Source organism: Oncorhynchus masou, chromosome 4 (assembly GCF_036934945.1).
Source record: "Oncorhynchus masou masou isolate Uvic2021 chromosome 4, UVic_Omas_1.1, whole genome shotgun sequence".
In the NCBI taxonomy this organism is placed as follows: domain Eukaryota; kingdom Metazoa; phylum Chordata; class Actinopteri; order Salmoniformes; family Salmonidae; genus Oncorhynchus; species Oncorhynchus masou.
In genome coordinates, this window is record NC_088215.1 from 16,818,529 (window position 1) to 16,840,511 (window position 21,983).

General features: G+C 44.8%; 3 protein-coding genes across 5 annotated transcripts; 1 reads left to right on the top strand and 2 right to left on the bottom strand.

Moving 5' to 3' along the window:
* Positions 1 to 231: 231 nt before the first annotated feature.
* LOC135524753 (centromere protein M-like) lies at positions 232 to 13,063 on the bottom strand. Of its 2 annotated transcripts, none has more exons than XM_064952564.1 (6): positions 12,889 to 13,063; positions 12,597 to 12,676; positions 12,262 to 12,357; positions 12,072 to 12,151; positions 2,012 to 2,103; positions 232 to 973 (listed from the first exon to the last, which is right to left on the bottom strand). In XM_064952564.1, the coding sequence occupies exons 1-6, from the start codon at positions 12,943 to 12,945 to the stop codon at positions 824 to 826; spliced, it is 555 nt and encodes a 184-aa protein (XP_064808636.1). In that variant the 5' UTR covers positions 12,946 to 13,063; the 3' UTR covers positions 232 to 823. The 2 variants fall into 2 exon arrangements, with proteins under 2 accessions (XP_064808636.1, XP_064808627.1); XM_064952555.1 differs by having other exon boundaries at positions 12,262 to 12,360.
* Positions 13,064 to 13,570: 507 nt separating this feature from the next.
* LOC135524766 (putative RNA-binding protein Luc7-like 2) lies at positions 13,571 to 19,296 on the bottom strand. Its single transcript, XM_064952574.1, has 9 exons — positions 18,691 to 19,296; positions 18,114 to 18,208; positions 17,353 to 17,451; positions 17,030 to 17,140; positions 16,638 to 16,781; positions 16,100 to 16,276; positions 15,567 to 15,754; positions 15,274 to 15,462; positions 13,571 to 14,807 (listed from the first exon to the last, which is right to left on the bottom strand). Exons 1-9 carry the CDS (start codon positions 18,749 to 18,751, stop codon positions 14,546 to 14,548), a joined length of 1,326 nt encoding a protein of 441 aa, XP_064808646.1. The 5' UTR covers positions 18,752 to 19,296; the 3' UTR covers positions 13,571 to 14,545.
* A 395-nt stretch (positions 19,297 to 19,691) lies between these two features.
* Positions 19,692 to 21,279, top strand: smdt1b (single-pass membrane protein with aspartate-rich tail 1b). Of its 2 annotated transcripts, none has more exons than XM_064952595.1 (3): positions 19,692 to 19,892; positions 20,547 to 20,709; positions 21,001 to 21,279. In XM_064952595.1, the coding sequence occupies exons 1-2, from the start codon at positions 19,731 to 19,733 to the stop codon at positions 20,682 to 20,684; spliced, it is 300 nt and encodes a 99-aa protein (XP_064808667.1). In that variant the 5' UTR covers positions 19,692 to 19,730; the 3' UTR covers positions 20,685 to 20,709; positions 21,001 to 21,279. The 2 variants fall into 2 exon arrangements, with proteins under 2 accessions (XP_064808667.1, XP_064808658.1); XM_064952586.1 differs by having other exon boundaries at positions 20,547 to 20,690.
* Positions 21,280 to 21,983: the final 704 nt, after the last annotated feature.

Below are 21,983 nucleotides of genomic sequence, written 5' to 3' on the forward strand. Positions count from 1 at the left end.
AGGTCAGGATTCTGCAAATAGCTGGTTCACAATTAAAAAGAGGTTTAACAGGATCTTAAGCACATACACATTTGTAACATATTGCAAGAATTGTGTTATTAAAAAAAAATGCATACAAAATGGTTGATGTTGTACACAATTTTCAGGGACCTATTTTGGCTCGTGAGCACTTTTAAAACTACTGGCTGAAATGTTACAAAACCTTTATAAAATCATCTTTAAGATTGTATCAACTAGCTAAGCCATTTATTTCTCACGTAGGTCAAAGAAACACTACATAATGAAAGATAAGGGGACATCAATTGCATGTATCAATTGTCACTGTTGGGCGTATCTCAGAAAACCACATCCTTTCTATCATCCTGTTTCTATAGCAACCAGAAAGCAATTTGGAGGCATTGAACCAACGGCTTTCGCCAGGCAGCAGGCACTCCACCTAATGTCAGTATATTGACACAGCAACAAGAGACATTCTAAAAAAGTAAGGTTAGTGTGTAACCTCAATTATATTTACAAAGATACCAGACCATTTCCTTTACAAATGAGATCAAAGCCACAAAAAAAATGTAAATGGTTAAAAAAAGTTTACAATGTGAACAAAACCAAAAATGTATTTAAAAAAAAAGGTACTAAGTGCATGGTAAACATTCTGCATATACAAACAAAATGTTAACGTCATCACATGCAGTCCGCTCTATATAAACCTGTTACATTTATCTGTTTTAGAGACCGCAATAGCTATTGAGCACAAGTAACAGTCCATGTAACTACCTGGTCAACCAGACTTGGCTCGTCCAGGTGATGTTCTAGACTGGGTTAAAGATCACTCAAAGTTCTGCTGGTCAATGTCAGAGGGCACAGTGCAGCGGGTCAAGGTGGACAGGTAGAGACCAGTTGCCATAGGGACAAGACCGGCCGCTACCTTGAGAATGGCCAGTAATCGGCGTGCTGCCGTGGTCACCCCCTCTGTTGTCTGAGTGGAGAAAGAAAGGAAGATGGAGGAATAAATAAATGGGGAAAAAAACAAATGTTTCATGAAATAACAGAATGACACACTTATAAAAGATAATGAGTTTGTATTATCCGTCAGTCTATTCATAACACAAGCTTCATTAAATAAACAAACAAACTCAACAGCACTATCAACAAGGCAGGTCCTATGGCTCAAAGTAGAGGAGACGTCATCCCTACTTGTATTTGTGAGAGGTATTGACATGTTGACAGCACCGAGCTGTCTGTTTAAACAATTAGCACAAAGCTCAGACAACCATTCATACCCCACAAGACATGGTCTCTTCACAGTCCAAGTCCAGAACAGACTATGGGAGGCGCACAGTACTACATAGCGCCATGACTACATGGAACTCTATTCCACATCAGGTAACTGATACAAGCAGTATAAATCAGATTTTTTTATTTTTTAAACATAAAAATACACCTTATGGAACAGCGGGGACTGTGAAGCAACACAAACATAGGCAGAGACATGTATGCATACACACGATAACATATGCACATGTACACATAGATTTTGTGTTGTAGATATGTGGTAGTGGTGTATGGGCCTGAGGGCACACAGTGTATTGCGAACTCTCTTATAAATGTAATGTATGTATTTGGGGCTTCCGAGTGGCACAGCAGTCTAAGGCACTGCATTTCAGTGCTAGAGGTGTCACTACAGACCCTGGTTCGATTCCAGGCTGTATCACAACCGGACGTGATTGGGAGACCCTAAGGGCGGCACACAGTTGGCCCAGTGTTGTCCGGGTTTGGTCGGGGTAGGCCGTCATTGTAAATAAGAATTTGTTCTTAACTGACTTGCCTAGTTAAATAAAAGGTTAAATACAAATAAATCATGTTTTTAAAATTGTATAACTGCCTTAATTTTGCCAGACCCCAGGAAGAGTAGCTGCTGCCTTGGTAGCAGCTAATGGCGATGCATAATAAATACAAATATAGTGTTTCACCTGTCAATCATGTCTATGTGTTAACTGATACAGTTGACTCATACCTGATCCTCTGCACACAATAGGGGGCAGTGGAGGGATGCAGCCAGCGTCCTCACAGAGACCAGCCGCTCAGGGGGCACTGACACATTACGAGCTGGAGGAGGAAACACAGACACACCACGGAAACACAGGTGATAGAAATCTTTCAATAGAATGTGATAAGCGAGGGCCTCCCGAGTGGCGCAGTGGTCTAAGGCACTGCATCGCAGTGCTTGCTGTGCCACTAGAGATCCTGGATCGAGTCCAGGCTCTGTCGCGACTGGGAGACCCATGGGGCGGCACACAATTGGCCCAGCGTCGTCCGGGTTAGGGGAGTGTTTTGCCGGCAGGGATGTTCTTGTCCCAATCGCGCTCTAGCAACTCCTGTGGCGGGCCAGGCGCAATGCACGCTGACACGGTCACCAGGCGTATGGTATTATTTTCCACTATATTGGATCACTCCAATATATTGGTAACACTCCGCGGCGGAGGGATACATCCGATGTGAGGATTTAGAGATTTACTTTTGTGTACACCTGTGTCACAGCTGGGGTCCGCCCCTATATGTATAGATGTATAGACCACATGGCCGTGTCACGTTGTCCTTCATTTTATCGGTGGACGTCTGTATGTTTTGAGGTACAAACTTTCTGAAGTTCGCTTGGTAAGTCACTGGTAAGTGTAATATCTTGCGTGGAAGTATACTCACTGGCGTTTGCAGCTGGCCACTTGGCCAGCCCCTCCTCTTCAGTGCTCCACTCGCTGTGCATGGTTGATCTGTATCTTCCGCCCGTGGTTTGTCATGCTTGCGTTTCATTAGCGTTACACTACGACTCCATGTGCATTAATATATTGGTGGCTCTTGCTGACACAAACTGTAATTTACCTTACACAACTTGCCGGCTGGCTTGTTCTGTGTGTGTGTGTGTTGTGAATTGCCTTAACATACTGCATGTTCTTTCCCCTGCAGAGTGTAAGAGTATCGTAGTGGGCTTTCCTCTACGTTGAGACATTAACTTTGGAGTTCCTTAACGGGTGTTACTACATATGGTTCTGTTTTTACTGCTTGGATATGAAACCGGTAGGTAATATTGGCGGAAATCTTTTTTTAAATGTTTTATCCATTACCTGGTTGCTGTTTTTTTGTCTGCCTGTTTTTCCCACAGGGGTCTACCCAGTGTTTGCAGCGGTACTGGGTAATTTATCCCCCACCTTGTGTCATGACGTTACCCTCTTTGGGTACAACAAGCCCCATCCCCCTCTCCCTGTCTCCTGCACCAAGGCTGCTGTGGTCAGAGAGAGGTCGTAAATTCCTGGAGGAGATTATCTCCTCATGGCCACAGTTTTGAGACAGAGTGAATTTTCATAGAGAACAAAGGCATTTCTTCCACCTCACAGAACTTGAGGTCTGAACAACATTTATGTTCTGGAGAAGGTATAAAAGATCGGTGAAGTAACCAGGGGGGGGAAGTGCCTTTCGTGTCACCACGGTGGCCAACCCCCTGAAGAAAACCCTGCGGCTGGAGATCCCCTCACTCCCCGACAAGGGTGCCATCCGCAGGATCAAGACATCAAAACAGCTAGGTGGGTTCTACTCCACTTATTTTGTGGTCTCAAAAAGAGAATAAGGGTTTTGATCGATTCTGGACCTCCGCAACCTCAATGGGTACTTGAAGGTACTGAGGTTCCACATGCTGTCCCCAGCCGCGTGTTGCAGGCCGTGTCCAGGGACCAGTGGTTTGTGACGCTGGACCTTGGGGATGCGTACTTCATGTTCCTGTTCACCCAGCTCATTGGCAGTACCTCCGATTCACTTTCAAAGGGACGGTTTACGAATTCATGATTCTTCCCTTTGGCACCCCGCACTTTCACAAAGTGCATGGACGCTGTCCTGGCACCTCTCACATCCCGAGGATTGTTGATCCTCAATTACCTGGATGATTGGCTGATTTGTGCCCCAACCAGGACCCAGGTCCTGTCAGACAGAGACATACTCCTGACCCACATCGGCGGGCTGGGCATTACAGTAAGCGACAAGAAGAGTAATCTGACACCCACCCAAAGGGTGGCCTTCATTGGTATGGAACTGGACTAAGGGCAGATTGGCCAGATTACCACCTTGGAGCAGCAGGCACATCAATACACTAGAACGCTGAGCTGTACTGCTGGCCCTGCGGTCTTTCCTTACACATCTGAAAGGAAGACATATCCTGGTGATAACAGACAACAGCACAGCAGTGGCTTACATCAACCATCAGGTTGGACTGAGGTCACACCGCCTCAATCTTACAGCACAGGAGCTCCTCTGGGCTCAGGTACGTCTAGCGTCGCTACGCGCAGCGCACGTATCTGACATCCTGAGTGTGACAGCGGTTATGCTCTCGAGGGAGGTCCCGCCACCTTGGGACTGGAGCCTACATCCCCAGGTGGTGCAGCACCTGTGGGACAAGTTCAGGAGTGTGTAGGGGGACCGGTTTGCCTCCCTGGACAATGCACACTGCCCCCTGTGGTACTCCATGTTGGAGCCACCAGGGCCTCTGGGCTTGGATGCTCTGGCTCTCGATTGGCCAGGGCTGGAGCTTTCCGCATTCCCCCCTTTTCCCCTGATCCAGGCTGAGCTGGACAGGACCAGGATGGAAGAGCATCGTCTGCTTCTGGTGGTCCCATACTGGCCCAGCCTTCTTCTGTCCCTGCTGTCTGGGACACTTAGGCAACTTCCCCTGAGACCAGACCTTTGCTAGGTACTATCAGGTAAATGTGGCACCTCCCTCTGCAGTGGATTCAACGGTCCTGTGCGTCACCTCCCCTTCCGGGGACTGTGTCGGACCCCCTTCCACATTGACGGTCCCTGCGTCTTGGTCCCGCACTGGGACTTCGCCGCTGGCTGACCAGGTCCCTCTAGCACTGACTAATCTGATACGGGAATACCAATATATCGGAGTGATCCAATATAGTGAAACATAACGAAGGTTACATATGTAACCACGATTATGTGAGCTATATGGATCACTCTAATCCTCTACGGTGCTAGAGACTAGAGATCGACCGATTAATCGGAATGGCCGATTAATTGGGGACGATTTCAAGTTTTTGCAACAATCGGAAATCTGTAAATTTGGACGCCAATTTTGCCGATGTATTTTTTTTTCTCGCCATTATTTAATTTAATTAGGCAAGTCAGTTAAGAACACATTCTTATTTTCAATGACGGCCTAGGAACGGTGGGTTAACTGCCATGTTCAGGGGCAGAACGACGGATTTTTACCTTGTCAGCTCAGGGATTCAATCTTGCAACCTTACGATTAACTAGTCCAACGCTCTAACCACCTGCCTCACGAGGAGCCCACCTGGTAAGAAGCCAAGGTAAGTTGCTAGCTAGCATTAAACTTAATCAATCATAATCACAAGTTATAACGACACATGGTTGATGATATTACTAGTTTATCTAGCGTGTCCTGCGTTGCATATAATCAATGCAGTGCGCATTCGCGAAATAGGACTGTCGTTGCTCCAACGTGTACCTTACCATAAACACCAATGCCTTTCTTAAAATCAATACACAGAAGTATATATTTGTAAACCTGCATATTTAGCTAAAAGAAATCCAGGTTAGCAGGCAATATTAACCAGGTGAAATTGTGTCACTTCTCTTGCGTTCATTGCACGCAGAGTCAGGGTATATGCTACAGTTTGGGCCGCCTGGCTCATTGCGAACTAATTTGCCAGAATTTTACATAATTATGACATAACATTGAAGGTTGTGCAACGTAACAGGAATATTTAGACTGGATGCTAGCCGTTAGATAAAATACGGAACGGTTCCATATTTCACTGAAGGAATAACCGTCTTGTTTTCGAGATGATAGTTTCCGGATTCGACCATATTAATGACCTAAGGCCCGCATTTATGTGTGTTAATATGTTATAATTAAGTTTATGATTCATTCAAACAGCACTTTCATAATTTTGCCAGCAACACGGCTGTTTATGACTTCAAGCCTATCAACTCCCGAGATTAGGCTGGTGTAACGATGTGATGTGAAATGGCTAGCTAGTTAGCGGGGTACACGCTAATAGCGTTTCAAACGTCACTCGCTCTGAGACTTGGAGTAGTTGTTCCCCTTGCTTTGCATGGGTAACGCTGCTTCGAGGGTGGCTGTTGTCGTTGTGTTCCTGGTTCGAGCCCAGGTAGGAGCGAGGAAAGGGTATAGAAGCTATACTGTTACACTGGCAATACTAAAGAGCCTATAAGAACATCCAATAGTCAAAGGTATATGAAATACAAATGGTATAGAGAAAAATTCCTATAATAACTACAACCTAAAACTTCTTACCTGGGAATATTGAAGACTCGTGTTAAAATAAACCACCAGCTTTCATATGTTCTCATGTTCTGAGCAAGGAACTTAAACGTTAGCTTTCTTACATAGCACATATTGCACTTTTACTTTCTTCTCCAACACTTTGTTTTTGCATTATTTAAACCAAATTGAACATGTTTCATTATTTATTTCAGGCTAAATTGATTTGATTGATGTATTATATTAAGTTAAAATAAGTGTTCATTCAGTATTGTTGTAATTGTCATTATTACAACAACAAAAAAATTAAAAGCGTCCGATTAATCAGTATCGGCTTTTTTGTCCTCCAATAATCGTATCGGCGTTGAAAAATCATAATCTGTCGACCTCTACTCGAGACACTAAAGTCCATGGAGAATAAGAGTGGCTCCTCTCAGCTGCCCACTGCACTGAGACTAGGAAACACTGTCACCACTGAAAAATCCACGATAATCGAGAATTTCAATAAGCATTTCTCTACGGCTGCCCATGCATTCCACCTGGCTACCCCAACACCGGCCAACAGCTCTGCACCCCCCCGCAGCAATTGGCCCAAGCCCCCCCCCCCCACACTTCTCCTTCACCCAAATGCAGACAGCTGGTGTTCTGAAAGAGTTGCAAAATCTGGATCCCTACAAATCAGCTGGGCTAAACAATCTGGACCCTCCCTTCCTAAAATGATCTGCTGCAATTGTTGCAACCCCTATTACTAGTCTGTTCAACCTCTCTTCCACCATGCCTGAGATTCCCAAAGATTGGAAGGCGGCAGCGGTCATCTCCCTCTTCAAAAGGGGAGACACTAGACCCAAACTGTTACAGACCTATAGCCATCCTGCCCCGCCTTTCTTAAGTCTTCGAAAGCCAAGTGAACAAACAGATCACCGACCATTTCGAATCCCACCGTACCTTCTCCGCTATGCAATCTGGTTTCCAAGCTGGTCACAGGTGCACCTCAGCCACACTCAAGGTCCTAAACAATATCATAACTGCCATCGCTAAGACAGTACTGACTGTGCAGCCGTCTTTATCGACCTGGCCAAGGCTTGACTCTGTCAATCACCGTATTCTTATTGGCAGACTCAACAGCCTTGGTTTCTCTAATGACTGCCTCGTCTGGATCACCAACTACTTCTCAGATAGAGTTCAGTGTGTCAAATCGGAGGGCCTGTTGTCTGAACCTCTGGCAGTCTATGGGGGTGCCACAGGGTTCAATTCTCGGGCGGACTCTTTTCTCTGTATATATCAATGATGTCGCTCTTGCTGTGGGTGATTCTTTGATCCACCTCTACACAGACGACATCATTCTGTATACATCTGGCCCTTCTTTGGACACTGTTAACAAACCTCCAAACAAGCTTCAACACCATACAACACTCCTTCCGTGGCCTCCAACTGCACTTAACAGCTAGTAAAACGAAACGCATGCTCTTTAATCGATCGCTGCCCGCACCCGCCCGCCCAACTAGCATCACTACTCTGGACGGCCTAGGTGTCTAGTTAGACTGTAAACTCTCCTTCCAGACATTAAGCATCTAGAATCGACTTCCTATTTCGTAACAAAGCATCCTTCACTCATGCTGCCAAACATACCCTCGTAAAACTGACTATCCTACCGATCCTTGACTTCAGCGATGTCATTTACAAAATAGCCCCCAACACTCTACTCAGCAAATTGGATGCAGTCTATCACAGTGCCATCCGTTTTGTCAACAAAGCCCCATATACTACCCACCACTGCGACCTGTATGCTCTCGTTGGCTGGTCCTTGCTACATATTTGTCGCCAAACCCACTGACTCCGGGCCATCTATAAGTCTTTGCTCGGTAAAGCTCCGACTTATCTCAGCTCACTAGTCACCATAGAAACACCCACCTGTAGCACGCGCTCCAGCAGGTATATTTCACTGGTCATCCCCAAAGCCAACACCTCTTTAGGCCACCTTTCCTTCCAGTTCTCTGTTGCTAATGACTGGAACAAATTGCAAAAAAATCACTGAAGTTGGAGACTTATATCTCCCTCACTAACTTTAAGCGTCAGCTGTCAGAGCAGCTTACCGAGCCCTGCAGCTGTACACAACCCATGTGTAAATAGTTCATCCAGCTAGTAACTTCCGGCGCCGACAGAGATGGCCGCCTCGCTTCGCGTTCCTAGGAAACTATGCAGTTTTTGTTTTTTTACGTGTTGTTTCTTACATTAGTACCCCAGGTCATCTTAGGTTTCATTACATACAGTCGAGAAGAACTACTGAATATAAGAGCAGCGTCAACTCACCATCAGTACGACCAAGAATATGACTTTCGCGCAGCGGATCCTGTGTTCTGCCTTTCACCCAGGACAACGGTATGGATCCCAGCTGGCGACCCAAAAAAACAACTTTGTAAAAGAGGGAAACGAAGCGGTCTTCTGGTCAGACTCCGGAGACGGGCACATCGTGCACCACTCCCTAGTATACTTCTCGCCAATGTCCAGTCTCTTGACAACAAGGTTGATTAAATCCGAGCAAGGGTAGCATTCCAGAGGGACATCAGAGACTAACGTTCTTTGCTTCACGGAAACATGGCTCACTGGAGAGACGCTATCGGAGTCGGTGCAGCCAGCTGGTTTCTCCACGCATCGCGCCGACAGAAACAAACATCTTTCTGGTAAGAACAGGGGCGGGGGCGTATGCCTTACGGCTAACGAGACGTGGTGTGGTCACAAAAACATACAGGAACTCAAGTCCTTCTGTTCACCTGATTTAGAATTCCTCACAATCAAATGTCGACCGCATTATCTACCAAGGGAATTCTCTTCGATTATAATCACAGCTGTATATATTCCCCCCCCAAGCAGACACATCGATGGCTCTGAACGAACTTTATTTGACTCTTTGCAAACTGGAATCCATACATCCTGAGGCTGCATTCATTGTAGCTGGGGATTTTAACAAGGCTAATCAGAAAACAAGACTCCCTAAATTGTATCAGCATATCGATTGCGCAACCATGGCTGGCAAAACCTTGGATCATTGCTATTCTAACTTCCGCGACGCATATAAGGCCCTGCCCCGCCCTCCTTTCGGAAAAGCTGACCACGACTCCATTTAGTTGATCCCTGCCTACAGACAGAAACTAAAACAAGATGCTCCCACGCTGAGGTCTGTCCAACGCTGGTCCGACCAATCTGATTCCACACTCCAAGACTGCTTCCATCACGTGGACTGGGATATGTTTGGTATTGCGTCAGACAACAACATTGACGAATACGCTGATTCGGTGTGCGAGTTCATTAGAACGTGCGTTGAAGATGTCGTTCCCATAGCAACAATTAAAACATTCCCAAACCAGAAACCGTGGATTGATGGCAGCATTCGCGTGAAACTGAAAGCGCGAACCACTGCTTTTAATCAGGGCAATGTGACCGGAAACATGACCGAATACAAACAGTGTAGCTATTCCCTCCGCAAGGCAATCAAACAAGCTAAGCGTCAGTATAGAGACAAAGTAGAATCTCAATTCAACGGCTCAGACACAAGAGGCATGTGGCAGGGTCTACAGTCAATCACGGATTACAAAAAGAAAACCAGCCCCGTCACGGAACAGGATGTCTTGCTCCCAGGCAGACTAAATAACTTTTTTGCCCACTTTGAGGACAATACAGTGCCACTGACACGGCCTGCAACCAAAACATGCGGACTCTCCTTCACTGCAGCCGAGGTGAGTAAAACATTTAAACGTGTTAACCCTCGCAAGGCTGCAGGCCCAGACGGCATCCCCAGCCGCGCCCTCAGAGCATGCGCAGACCAGCTGGCTGGTGTGTTTACGGACATATTCAATCAATCCCTATCCCAGTCTGCCTTTCCCACATGCTTCAAGAGGGCCACCATTGTTCCTGTTCCCAAGAAAGCTAAGGTAACTGAGCTAAATGACTACCGCCCCGTAGCACTCACTTCCGTCATCATGAAGTGCTTTGAGAGACTAGTCAAGGACCATATCACCTCCACCCTACCTGACACCCTAGACCCACTCCAATTTGCTTACCGCCCAAATAGGTCCACAGACGATGCAATCTCAACCACACTGCCCTAACCCATCTGGACAAGAGGAATACCTATGTGAGAATGCTGTTCATCGACTACAGCTTGGCATTTAACACCATAGTACCCTCCAAGCTCGTCATCAAGCTCGAGACCCTGGGTCTCGACCCCGCCCTGTGCAACTGGGTACTGGACTTCCTGACGGGCCGCCCCCAGGTGGTGAGTGTAGGCAACAACATCTCCACCCCGCTGATCCTCAACACTGGGGCCCCACAAGGGTGCGTTCTGAGCCCTCTCCTGTACTCCCTGTTCACCCACGACTGCATGGCCACGCACGCCTCCAAATCAATCATCAAGTTTTCGGACGACACAACAGTGGTAGGCTTGATTACCAACAACGACGAGACGGCCTACAGGGAGGAGGTGAGGGCCCTCGGAGTGTGGTGTCAGGAAAATAACCTCACAGTCAACGTCAACAAAACTAAGGAGATGATTGTGGACTTCAGGAAACAGCAGAGGGAACACCCCCCTATCCACATCAATGGAACAGTTGTGGAGAGGGTAGTAAGTTAAGTTCCTCGGCGTACACATCACAGACAAACTGAACCCTACATTATTCATCTCATATGTATACGTATATACTGTACCCTATATCATCTACTGCATCTTTAGGTAATACATGTATCATTAGCCACTTTAACTATGCCACTTTGTTTACATACTCATCTCATATGTATATACTGTATCTTGCCTATGCCGCTCTGTACCATCACTCATTCATACATCTTTATGTGCATATTCTTTATCCCACTACACTTGTGTGTATAAGACAGTAGTTTTTGGAATTGTTAGTTAGATTACTTGTCGGAACTAGAAGCACAAGCATTTTGCTACACTCGCATTAACACCTGCTAACCATGTGTATGTGACAAATAAAACATTTGATTTGATAACTCATACCCATATTTGTTTTTCTGCTCTTTTGCACACCAGTATTTCTACTTGCACATATCTCACTCCAGTGTAAATTGATAAATTGTAATTACTCACCACTATTTATTGCCTTACCTCCTTACTTAATTTGCACACATTGTATACAGATTTTTCTATTGTGTTATTGACTGTACGGTTGTTTATTCCATGTTTAACTCTGTGTTGTTGTTTTTGTCACACTGCTTTGCTTTATCTTGGCCAGGTCGCAGTTGTAAATGAGAACTTGTTCTCAACTTGCCTACCTGGTTAAATAAAAGGTGAAATTTAAATAAGTAATAATATATAGAGGCACCTCAAAAATGATGTAGAGAATGTGTCGCAGCCATGGGGTCTATATATAGGGGCGGACCCCAGCTGTGACACAGGTGTACACAGGAGTAAATCTGTAAATCCTCACCTCGGATGTATCCCTCTGCCGCGGAGTGATACCAATATATTGGAGTGATCCATATTGCTCACATAACCGTGGTTACATACGGAACCTTCGTTTCCTCAGACACATCGGTGCGGCTGGCTTTCGGCTTAAGCGGGCTTTGTGTGAAGAAGCAGTATGACTTGGCTGGGTTGTGTTTCGGGGGACTCCGTACCGGAGTTGCAGCGATGAGACAAGACTAACTACCAATTGGATACCATGAAATTGGGGAGAAAACTGGGTAAAAGTACAAATAAAATCAAAAAATATAATAATTGTGATAAGTGTTGATGAAAGATAGACAGGCGAGTTCATTTCCTTACCACTGGTAACCAGGAAGCAGACTTTGCCCTGGAAGTAACCTGGGTCTAAATACTTGAGGGAGGTCTCTGCTGACTGGAAGCTGAGGAGAGAGAAAAGCAGTAGCATTACCACTGGAAGTGGAGGCCAGTAAAGCCACACAATAGGTCCATCTCCCTATGGATGGTTCTTATTGTCTGTATGTGAATGTACCTGAGCTCTGAGGTTAGGTGAATGATGAAAACCACCAGATCTATCCGTGGCCGAGACTCCTCATTTTCCATGGGGAGTGGGAGGCTTCTAGCCAACCTTCTGGTACAGAAAGACAAGACAAGACTGTTAGAAGGGTTGTGACTAGATGGTATACAGCTACTTTCGTCAAGTGACTTTTCGTAGCAGGTTAGGAGAGCATTTTAGCTAACTCTAATCCTTTTTTTAAACCTAAATCCCCTAACATGTTATGAAAAGTCTCTTCCGTCCGTAGCTGTATACCATCTAGTCAAAACCCCTACCTAGCTCGCTAGTTGAGAACTCAATTCAGTACTTACACATTGACGTTGACAGTCTTCTCTTGAAGAACAACAGTGTCAGCTAACTTCTGCTGAAATTGCTCTTCGTTCTCCACCAGCTGGAATAAGAAACACATTCATTGAGTAACGGGTGAGTTCGCGGTGTTGTCAGCTATCTAACTAAACAGATACAAATATTGACTTCTGTTTATGTAAATGTATCAATAATCTGGATAGCAGTAATGTCCCATTTGTCGTAGTGATAAGAATCTTTGCTAATTAGTTACTTTTGCTAGCTACCTAGGCCAACGTTACTTACAGGACCACTTACCAGTATATTGGCCGTGTTTAGTCCAGGAAGTTTACTAAATGGTTTGAGTAAAGACATTTTACTTCCAAAAAGTCAAATTGTGTTATAAAGCGTTAAACAATCCTGTCGCTAAATAACAATTCATACACAACTCCAATGTTATGGTGGAATAAAATAATTTATCCATGACTTTTGTGGCGCGTAATTTCAAACTTCCGTTAAACGTCATGACGTCTTCTTCTGCTGCCATTTTCTTACGGAGCACGACTGCAATCTACTGTCTAAAAAGTGTAACTACACAAATGTAATCCTGCTGCTACCTCCACTTTGCAGAATAATTCGGATATTTCTTTGATAAACAGTCAATTAAAGCTAGAAGCCATAGTTGCTACATCCATTTTTGAACTTATAAATGAATGATATACCCATTGATTCTTGAATGTAATGTATAAATGCCTCATGAGCAAGTTTAAGCTTGTTATACTCCAATGTTAATAAACAAAATCTTAAACACTATATAACCTCAAAACATGGTTAACATAATTTTTTATATCATGGTAAGTCCAGTCAAACATAGCTATGAATTTGAAAGGTTACAGTTCTCCAGGCCCATCCCTCAGTTTTGTACCAAAACACAGGCAGGGTGTCTGCTTTGTTGTTTCAACTAAGGATTCCAACATTAAGAATGGACAAGAAACATGAGTCACAATGGAAGCAGGACTTTTATTAACTTTGTAGTAGATGGCACAGCAAGGTAGATCCCCCAAACATCCACCTTGACTCACAGCAAAAGGACTGTGTGTGTGTGTCTGACCATGGGTTTCTGCTGAAATGTATGCATCTATTCATGGGTTTCTGAGTATGTAAATTGCTTGTGTACGTTGTAAACGATATTGAATTTGACATGTCCATATTAGTGTGAAGAGTTGTGGTAGTCTCAAGTATGTTTATCTTTCAAAGATGTGGTTGTTCATCACTGTTTGTGTATAAAGCTAAGTTGTACACACTATACGCGCTCCCCCATATGAAACCGATCTTTGGATCCAAGTTGGAACCCAGAAAATGACAACAGCATCAACATTGTCAATCATAATGATAATAAAAATAAAAAAAGCATTTCTAAAATAAAATAATGTTTAAATGGGTAGAACATCCATCTCCCTCTACTAACCCCGTCCCAATATCCAATTATTACATGAAATAAAGTGTTGCTCCCAGTCCAACCTCCTTCCTTTCGTTCAAGATCTTTCCCATTCATCCCAATCGAAAGCTCCACCAACTATCTTTGCATGCTCCCGTCCTGATTTCCTTGTCCCAATTTTTCCTCTCCGCCCAATTTATGTCGCACTTCAACATGAATGAACACACACTCACTCACCACCCTCCTAGACCCTTCCAGCCAGTCCCAATTCACTCCCTCCCACCTGGCCATAAACCTTTGATGATTGCGGATGTGAAAGGTCTGGATAGGTATAAGCAGTGTAGCTTCCACCATATTGCTTCCATCTTATAGATCTGCAAACATCTAAGGGTTATGGCTCAGGTGAAGGGGTGAGGAGCCCATTAGAATGGGCTGTTGCGCCATCTTTCTAAACCCCCCCTGCTCTAACATGACCTCGGATGTCCCCCTCTGTATCATATCTCCCCCGACTCCCTCTCTCCATCTGAGCTGGAACGTCTATCCCTCTCTAGCGACAGAGATCTCTCTTTCTCTCCCCCTGGCCATCATCTCTGGAGAGGTTGATCTCTCCCGGTCTTCCCTCATCATGGGCTCGGGCCCGTCGTCTTGCTCCCGGGAGTGGGGTGGGCCCTCTCCTCCGCTCTCCCTCCATCTCTCCTGGGAAGAGGAGCGCCCTGAGGGTGAACGCCCTGACGGAGAGCGCTGAGATGGTGAGCGTGGTTCTCTGTCTCGGGTGTGTGAGGATCTGTCCCTGGAAGACCTGGGTAGAAGGAAACAGATCAAGAATTGGTAAAAGATCAAGCACCCGATGATAGACAAACAAAATGAAACCCAGACAAACTGTTTGGAAAGAGCTGGTTCGTATTCATTAGGGCACAGTATAGCAAAACATTTTACAATGTATAAACTGGCAAAACCAGGCAACCTGGTAAAATAAAAAAGGTAATTGTACTTCCCTGTTTTAATCTAGTTGCTGCCTGATTATAGTGACATAAGGGCTATGTGGGTCGTGTTCATTAGGGCACAAGGTACGTAGAAAAACATTTTGCAACGGAAAGAAAACATCCAAGTTTTTCTTGTTCAGGCAACCTGGTAATATAAAAAAGGTAGTAGTACCTCCTGATTTCGTTCTAGTTCTAGTTGGTGCTTGATTTTAGTGACATAAGGGCTAGCTGCCATTTTCTAAGCATCACATCAGGGTTCCTGTCTGTCTGTTTGGGCCTCACCTCTTCCTCTTGCTCCTGTGAGAGTGGGAGCGCGAGCGATGCCCGTCTTTGTGTCTATGCTTACGCTCCCGTTCCCTGTCCCGCTCTCCTCCTCCCTCCTCCCTGGGACGAGAGGAGCGGTGTCGTCTCGAGCGATGGGAGGATGAGCTGCCTCCCTCCCTGTATCGTTCACCGCTTCTTGATCTTGTCCTGTGAAAAAATACATCAGTGGATTGTTAAAATACAAGAGAACAAGCATTTTGAAGTATTTATTTGATGTCTGAACTGGTGGGAACAAGTCAGACTTAGCTCACCTCCGGCGATCTCTCTCCCCCCTCTCTCTTTCTCTCTCCCTCTCCCGTACACGTTCAGTTTCGCGCTCCCTCTCCTTTTCCCTCTCTCGTTCTCGTTCTCGCTCCAGCTCCCACTCCTTTGCTCTCTCTTCCTCCTTTTCCTCCCTTCTTCTCAGTCGCATTCCTTCTTGCTTATCCATAACAGCTTTCTGTAGCAGGAAAAAACAAAACATGTAACTAAGTACACAAATCCATCACAACAACTGTGCTCAGACAGCTCAGGTTTTACACTTCCTGAAAAGCAAGGTAATTTATTTACCTTTATTTAACCAGGCAGGTCAGTTAAGAACAAATTCTTATTTTCAATGACGGCCTAGGAACAGTGGGTTAACTGCCTGTTCAGGGGCAGAACGACAGATTTGTACCTTGTCAGCTTGGGGGTTCCGGTTACTAGTCCAACGCTCTAACCACTAGGCTACCCTGCCGCCCCTGGGTCTACATAACTAGTGATATCCTACTAGGTTCTGACTACTGATATATGGTGTGTGTCTCACCCGTAGCCTGTCCAGCTTCTCCCGGATCTCAATGAATCCCAGATGCAGTTTGCCTCCGAAGTGGTCAGCCAGGCGGCGGTCATTGTCATGGAGACCTAGGTAGGCGGAGCACACCTCGCACACCCGGAGCTTCTGCTGCTGGAAGCTGGATGCCGGCATCGAGTTCCTGTATACGTCCTGGGAGAAAGCAACAGTAAACCAGACTGACGTTAGAACTAGGACACTGCAAAGTTCTTAGTGCGTATGTTGCGGTGTTGAAGACTAACTTTAATTAGGACATAGTACACATGCCTGACCCACTTTCAAATGACTGATATTGACTGACTTTTGGGATATATTTTGAGTGCACATGTGAAATTCATCTTATACCTGGCTGTTAAACATCTAAGAGGCCTTGCTGAAACAGGTTTGTATATACATACAAATACCCATATATAAAAAAAAATTTAACAAGTTCATCTTTATTTAATCACAGTACAATTCCTAGCTCCGATGATTGGTTGTGACCACAACCATCCTTGACCCCCTGCCAACTGACCTCTGCCTCCTTCTTCATTGCGCGAGTCTTCTCCACCTTCTCCAGGACCTCCTGTGCCTCTTCCACATTGCCCTCGCCCCCCAGCTGCTCTGCCCGAGCCAGCAGCTTACCGATCTCCTCGTTCAGCTCGTGGACCCGCTCAGCCTGTTGATACCAGAGAGAAAGGGTTAGAATTATGACAAGGTGACAACCAGAGCAACAAGAATCTCATTTTAATTACAGTTTCTTATACACGGTTGAAATGTCATTTTCTGAAATTAATCAGATACATTCATCTAGAAAAACCAGAACAACAACAAATACCATGGAATTGGATTCCAACTATAGTGTCAATTCACCTAATGAACATGTGGGGAACTATCTAAGTAAGACAAACAACAAGGGTCAGTCACCTTGGCGGCAACCTCAGCACTGATCTCATCCTGCGTCTCAGCCAGTCTCTTTTTTGCTAGCTCAGTCCTGCGGTCACAGTCACCGATGAACGACTGAAGGTGTTCAGCAGCCTGTGGTGACAGGGGATGGCGAGGAGCGTTTAAAGTCGCCAGATTAGAGAAAAAGCATCAATAGATATTACATGGAGACAAAACAGAAGAAAAGAAAAAGAGGGAGAGAAAGAGACAATCCATTGATCAACAGATCACATGGAGTTTGCATGCAGAGGAAACGTGTGTGATAAACATGAATACTAGGTACGTGACAGTCCAACATGACTCACATCAAGCTCAAAGAAGTACTCCTGTTGCTTGGATGCGATCTCGAAGTCAGCCCTGAGGGCCAGGTCGTGGACCTTCACACACTCTCCCAGGTCCATTCTCTATACGACGACAAGAAACATCCATTAAATCATTCACTCAAAGCTGTACCTACAAGTCCTGTACTCAGGAGTGCAATTGACATTGTGTTCTATAAACACTACTACACACAACCATTGTGACAAAGACAGTGTTTCACAAACTGGGGGTTATCTGATTGAAAAATGGGGTCACGAGAGAACTCCGAAATACAATAAATACATTGTGCTTGGTTCATAGAACCGGGGTTACGTTAGTAGACTCCATAGCCGCTAGATGTGATTGTAATAAACAGCGGTTTCTGTTTTCTTCCTACAAAATGTGGATCTATCTTTAGAACCATTTAAGCTACAAAATATTATGATCCCATCACTGAAAGATAAGACTCTCGGGAACATGTGCGCTTCTTTTTTTTCTCTACAATGGCACGACACAATAGAACAGAGTGGACAAGACCAGGCACTAAATCAATGATGTTCTTTTCTACACAGAAGAGCATACAAAACTATTGCCTGATGATCTTCTGAACTTTCCAATACTTCAAACCATACTTTCTTCAGATTGATATACTGATTTGTAATAGACTGTCTAAGCCCCAAAGATTTACAAATGTATATGTCAAAATATGGTCACGGGCCACAAAAGTTTGGGATCCCCTGGACTAAGTAAGATGGCATGTACTCACAGTGCCGGAGAGAATATCGTGAGGACAGGAGTCCAGCAAATGACTCTTGCAGACCCGCTCATCTGTAAATTTGATTCTCTGGCGCATGGTGTCCCCTACAAGAAAATACATCAGACAAGGGGAGAGAGTTAGTGAGCAGAGCAATGTCATGTCAATCGCAAGAAGCAATAGCTGTGTGCATACCAGACACCACCTTCCTATTATCCAAAATTGTGATTACGGTGGGTGCATATGCCCATGTGGATCATTCATTCCTGAAACCAAAGCTAGTTTAACTTTAGCAAGCTAATCTAGTTCTGTCCAACGTTAGGTGTAGCCAGTCAGTAGCATCTCGTGGGCCAACAATATCCCAGCTAGCAAACATCAACAATGTGACAAGGTTTGAAACGGAATGTTCCTTGTGTTTACTTTACTGTGAACACAACAAGTAGTTAGCCGTCGTTAGCATTCAGCCATTTGTCCCCAGGCTAAGGTAGCTTAGCTAGCTAACGTCAGCTAGCATGATAACAACTAGTTAAACACATTTCCTCTGAAACATCGAGCGACACTGAAACAGCGTAGCTTGTCGTTAACTCACCATCTCTACTTGTGCCCATCAACTGGTCCAACATCGCTCGCATTTGCGCTTGAGCCGACATGTTTCTTGTTTATGTCCACGACACTGCAAGCCGATGGTGTCTGCTGCGTGCAGCCTCTACCACAGGCCTCTGACGGCTCGTGGACGTCGAACAACTTTTCTCAGAGAACCTCAAGTTCTCGTCACAAATAGTTTGAAACAAACTAGCTCGCTAAAACATTTTCTTGAGACCTTCCACCACCTTAACGTTTATAATTATCAAGTTTGTAATACCAATTTACAATGTAAATATTAGGTAGCTAAGCCTATTCCGAAATGTTTCTCGTCCCCGTTCGTCTCTCAACTCGAAGTATGGCGAGGGGACAGTATGCTGAGTGGCGGGTAGTGTAATTTCAAATTCGGATAATTGAGGTAAACCCGAAGGTTTTTAGGTAGTTGTGAGACCAACCACAGTCCCTTGTTAGACTGTAAATATCATAGACATATTCTAACGTATTTATTAATTTGGTGTCCTTTATTTTTCGACTTCCTCCTCTTTCCGAGCGCGCTCTGCCTCGAAGGAAATGCTGGTTGGTTGAACAGCACAAAATGCTGCAGTCCTCGCGCACTGGTTGGGCTGAATGGCACAAACGTCATTTGATCGCTGTGTCGTCAGATATCGTACGCATTTCTATTTTTTTTCAAGAAAGAAGCGCTATAATAAATGTTAGTCAATATTAGCGCACGTAACGCAAGTACAACTGAGTACAAGTACACGCGCAATGAAATTGTAGCATAGACGGGATATGAATGCACATAGGCCTAAACTGGATTCTATAGGCAAGGACAGTGTGTGAGAAGCACATAATACAACAAGTCTGGAATTATCCATTCTATACATTCTATTCATACATTGTGCATTTCATGCATTTATTAATATCTTATTGTCTAATCTTTGCTGTCGTCATAAAATGCATTTGGCATTCGGCCAACACCACGGATAGACATAAGTCCTGAACCCACCCATAACATTGCTGTCCCGCCCACCCCAAACTGGAAAAATGGCGACAGCTGTCCTGCGGCTCTCACGTAACCTCGTATCGAGGAATACGGGGGTAGTAAGCCGTAACATCGTCTTGAAACCGTCTAACACGACGAGACTGAACCAATGTCGAAATGCGGTATCAACAGCAAATGGCGGTGTTCAACCAAAGCCGGATAAAGTGAGTTTTCATGCATGGTCAAGTTGGTTAGTAAGCAGGCTGGGTAACACTACACATAATGTGGGAGGTTCCTAACTCTTGGAGCAGATTGACAGCAGTCTTTGCCAATCACATATTAAGGAATTTGGAGAGACAACTGCGGGAGCCAATGAACTTGTGTATGTTTTCTACGGAAGTAATTGTCATTATTTTAGCCACTTTTCGTCGAAAAATTATACCATAAAGCTAATATGTAAATGTTTTATGTAATAAAGTATTGGCTTACACAGAATATACCAGTGTAACATATGAACACAACTAGAAATACCATGGGGTATTGGAGTGTCCATTTTTAGGTCAAAGTCCATATCAATTGAATTAGCCTGTTTGTGGGAAATAAAACATTTCAGATCCATAATTTATTGTATTATGAGTATGGCACCCTGAGCCTCTGCATTTATTATGTGAATCAAGGAATTTGTTGAGGATTTATGCATTCTGAAAAATCCCATTTTCTCTTATCTGAGGCTTTGAACCATATACTGTGTATGATGCTTGATGTGGTCATGTTATGATGTTAGCGGTTTTAGTTAATGTAGTAACCTTTTTTAGTTAATGTAGTAACCTTTTTTCAGATTGTAGATATTCTTTCTTTCCTTCGCCCCTATCACCCAGATATCCTTCGGCCTTATCCGCATGACCGCTGTCGTGATTCCCTTCCTGTACGTGGGAACGCTGATCAGCAAGAACTTTGCGGCTCTACTTGAGGAGCATGACATCTTCGTCCCTGAGGATGATGACGATGACGACTGAACCTAGGTCAGTGATGAGAAGAGAGGTATTGATACAGCTATTGATGTATAAAAGGCTAATAACATTACTAGTCCCAGGGTGACCCATAGGCTACCCTAAAATAAAACATCTCTTTAATATACTATTGTCCCTAACAGTAGTTTAGAGTGCATACGTGCAACATCTTATTTACATAATGGTATGTACCTAATCTAAACAGTCTTGTTGGAACATGTTGACATGGTACTAATGATTATCTAAAAGAGAATGAAGAGAAATAATACAACTGTGAGAATTAATGACCATTGACATTGCTTGCATTTTCATTCCTTCCCAGGGTGCTTTGCAATAATGATGGCATGCCAATGTGAGGAAGGAGAGAGAGATGCCCCCTACAGGAGAAGATTGCCCTCATCATGATCCTCCTCTCCATCGCCTTTTTTCTCTCTCTTTCCTCCCTTTTAGTCCCACTTTCACCTCTTTGCCATGGATTACTACATATTGTTTGATATCATTGTGAGGTCACAGCACAGTCAGACTTCACTCTTGCATGTGTCTTATTATTTACTCAATAAAGAGTCTACGTGTGTCAAAATAAATAAAAAATAACAACACATTTGTTGGGGTATGTTCTTTGGTGTTATTTTGTGGTTGTCCCTGTCATTCTTTAAAACATACATTCTTTGGTCTTATAACTCCAACCACTGCCTAGCCTGGAATCCAGATTGATGTGCTCTATTTCACCACGGTTTCACTTTGCTATATGTTGAAACAGAGCATATCATTTTGGAGAATTCCAGGCTAACCACAGCCAGCCATAACGAAGAACAAACATTGTGCTATTGTATGGCTTCTTGGCTCTTCACAGCAGGTATCCAACTATCCATTCACCAACTCTATCTCTTCCTGCTGCGTTGGCCAGCCTCAGGTGTCTCTTCTCCCCTCGTGCAGCGCTGCGTTGGCCAGCCTCAGGTGTCTCTTCTCCCCTCGTGCAGCGCTGCGTTGGCCAGCCTCAGGTGTCTCTTCTCCCCTCGTGCAGCGCTGTGTTGGCCAGCCTCAGGTGTCTCTTCTCCCCTCGTGCAGTGCTGCGTTGGCCAGCCTCAGGTGTCTCTTCTCCCCTCGTGCAGTGCTGCGTTGGCCAGCCTCAGGTGTCTCTTCTCCCCTCGTGCAGTGCTGCGTTGGCCAGCCTCAGGTGTCTCTTCTCCCCTCGTGCAGTGCTGCGTTGGCCAGCCTCAGGTGTCTCTTCTCCCCTCGTGCAGTGCTGCGTTGGCCAGCCTCAGGTGTCTCTTCTCCCCTCGTGCTGCGTTGGCCAGCCTCAGG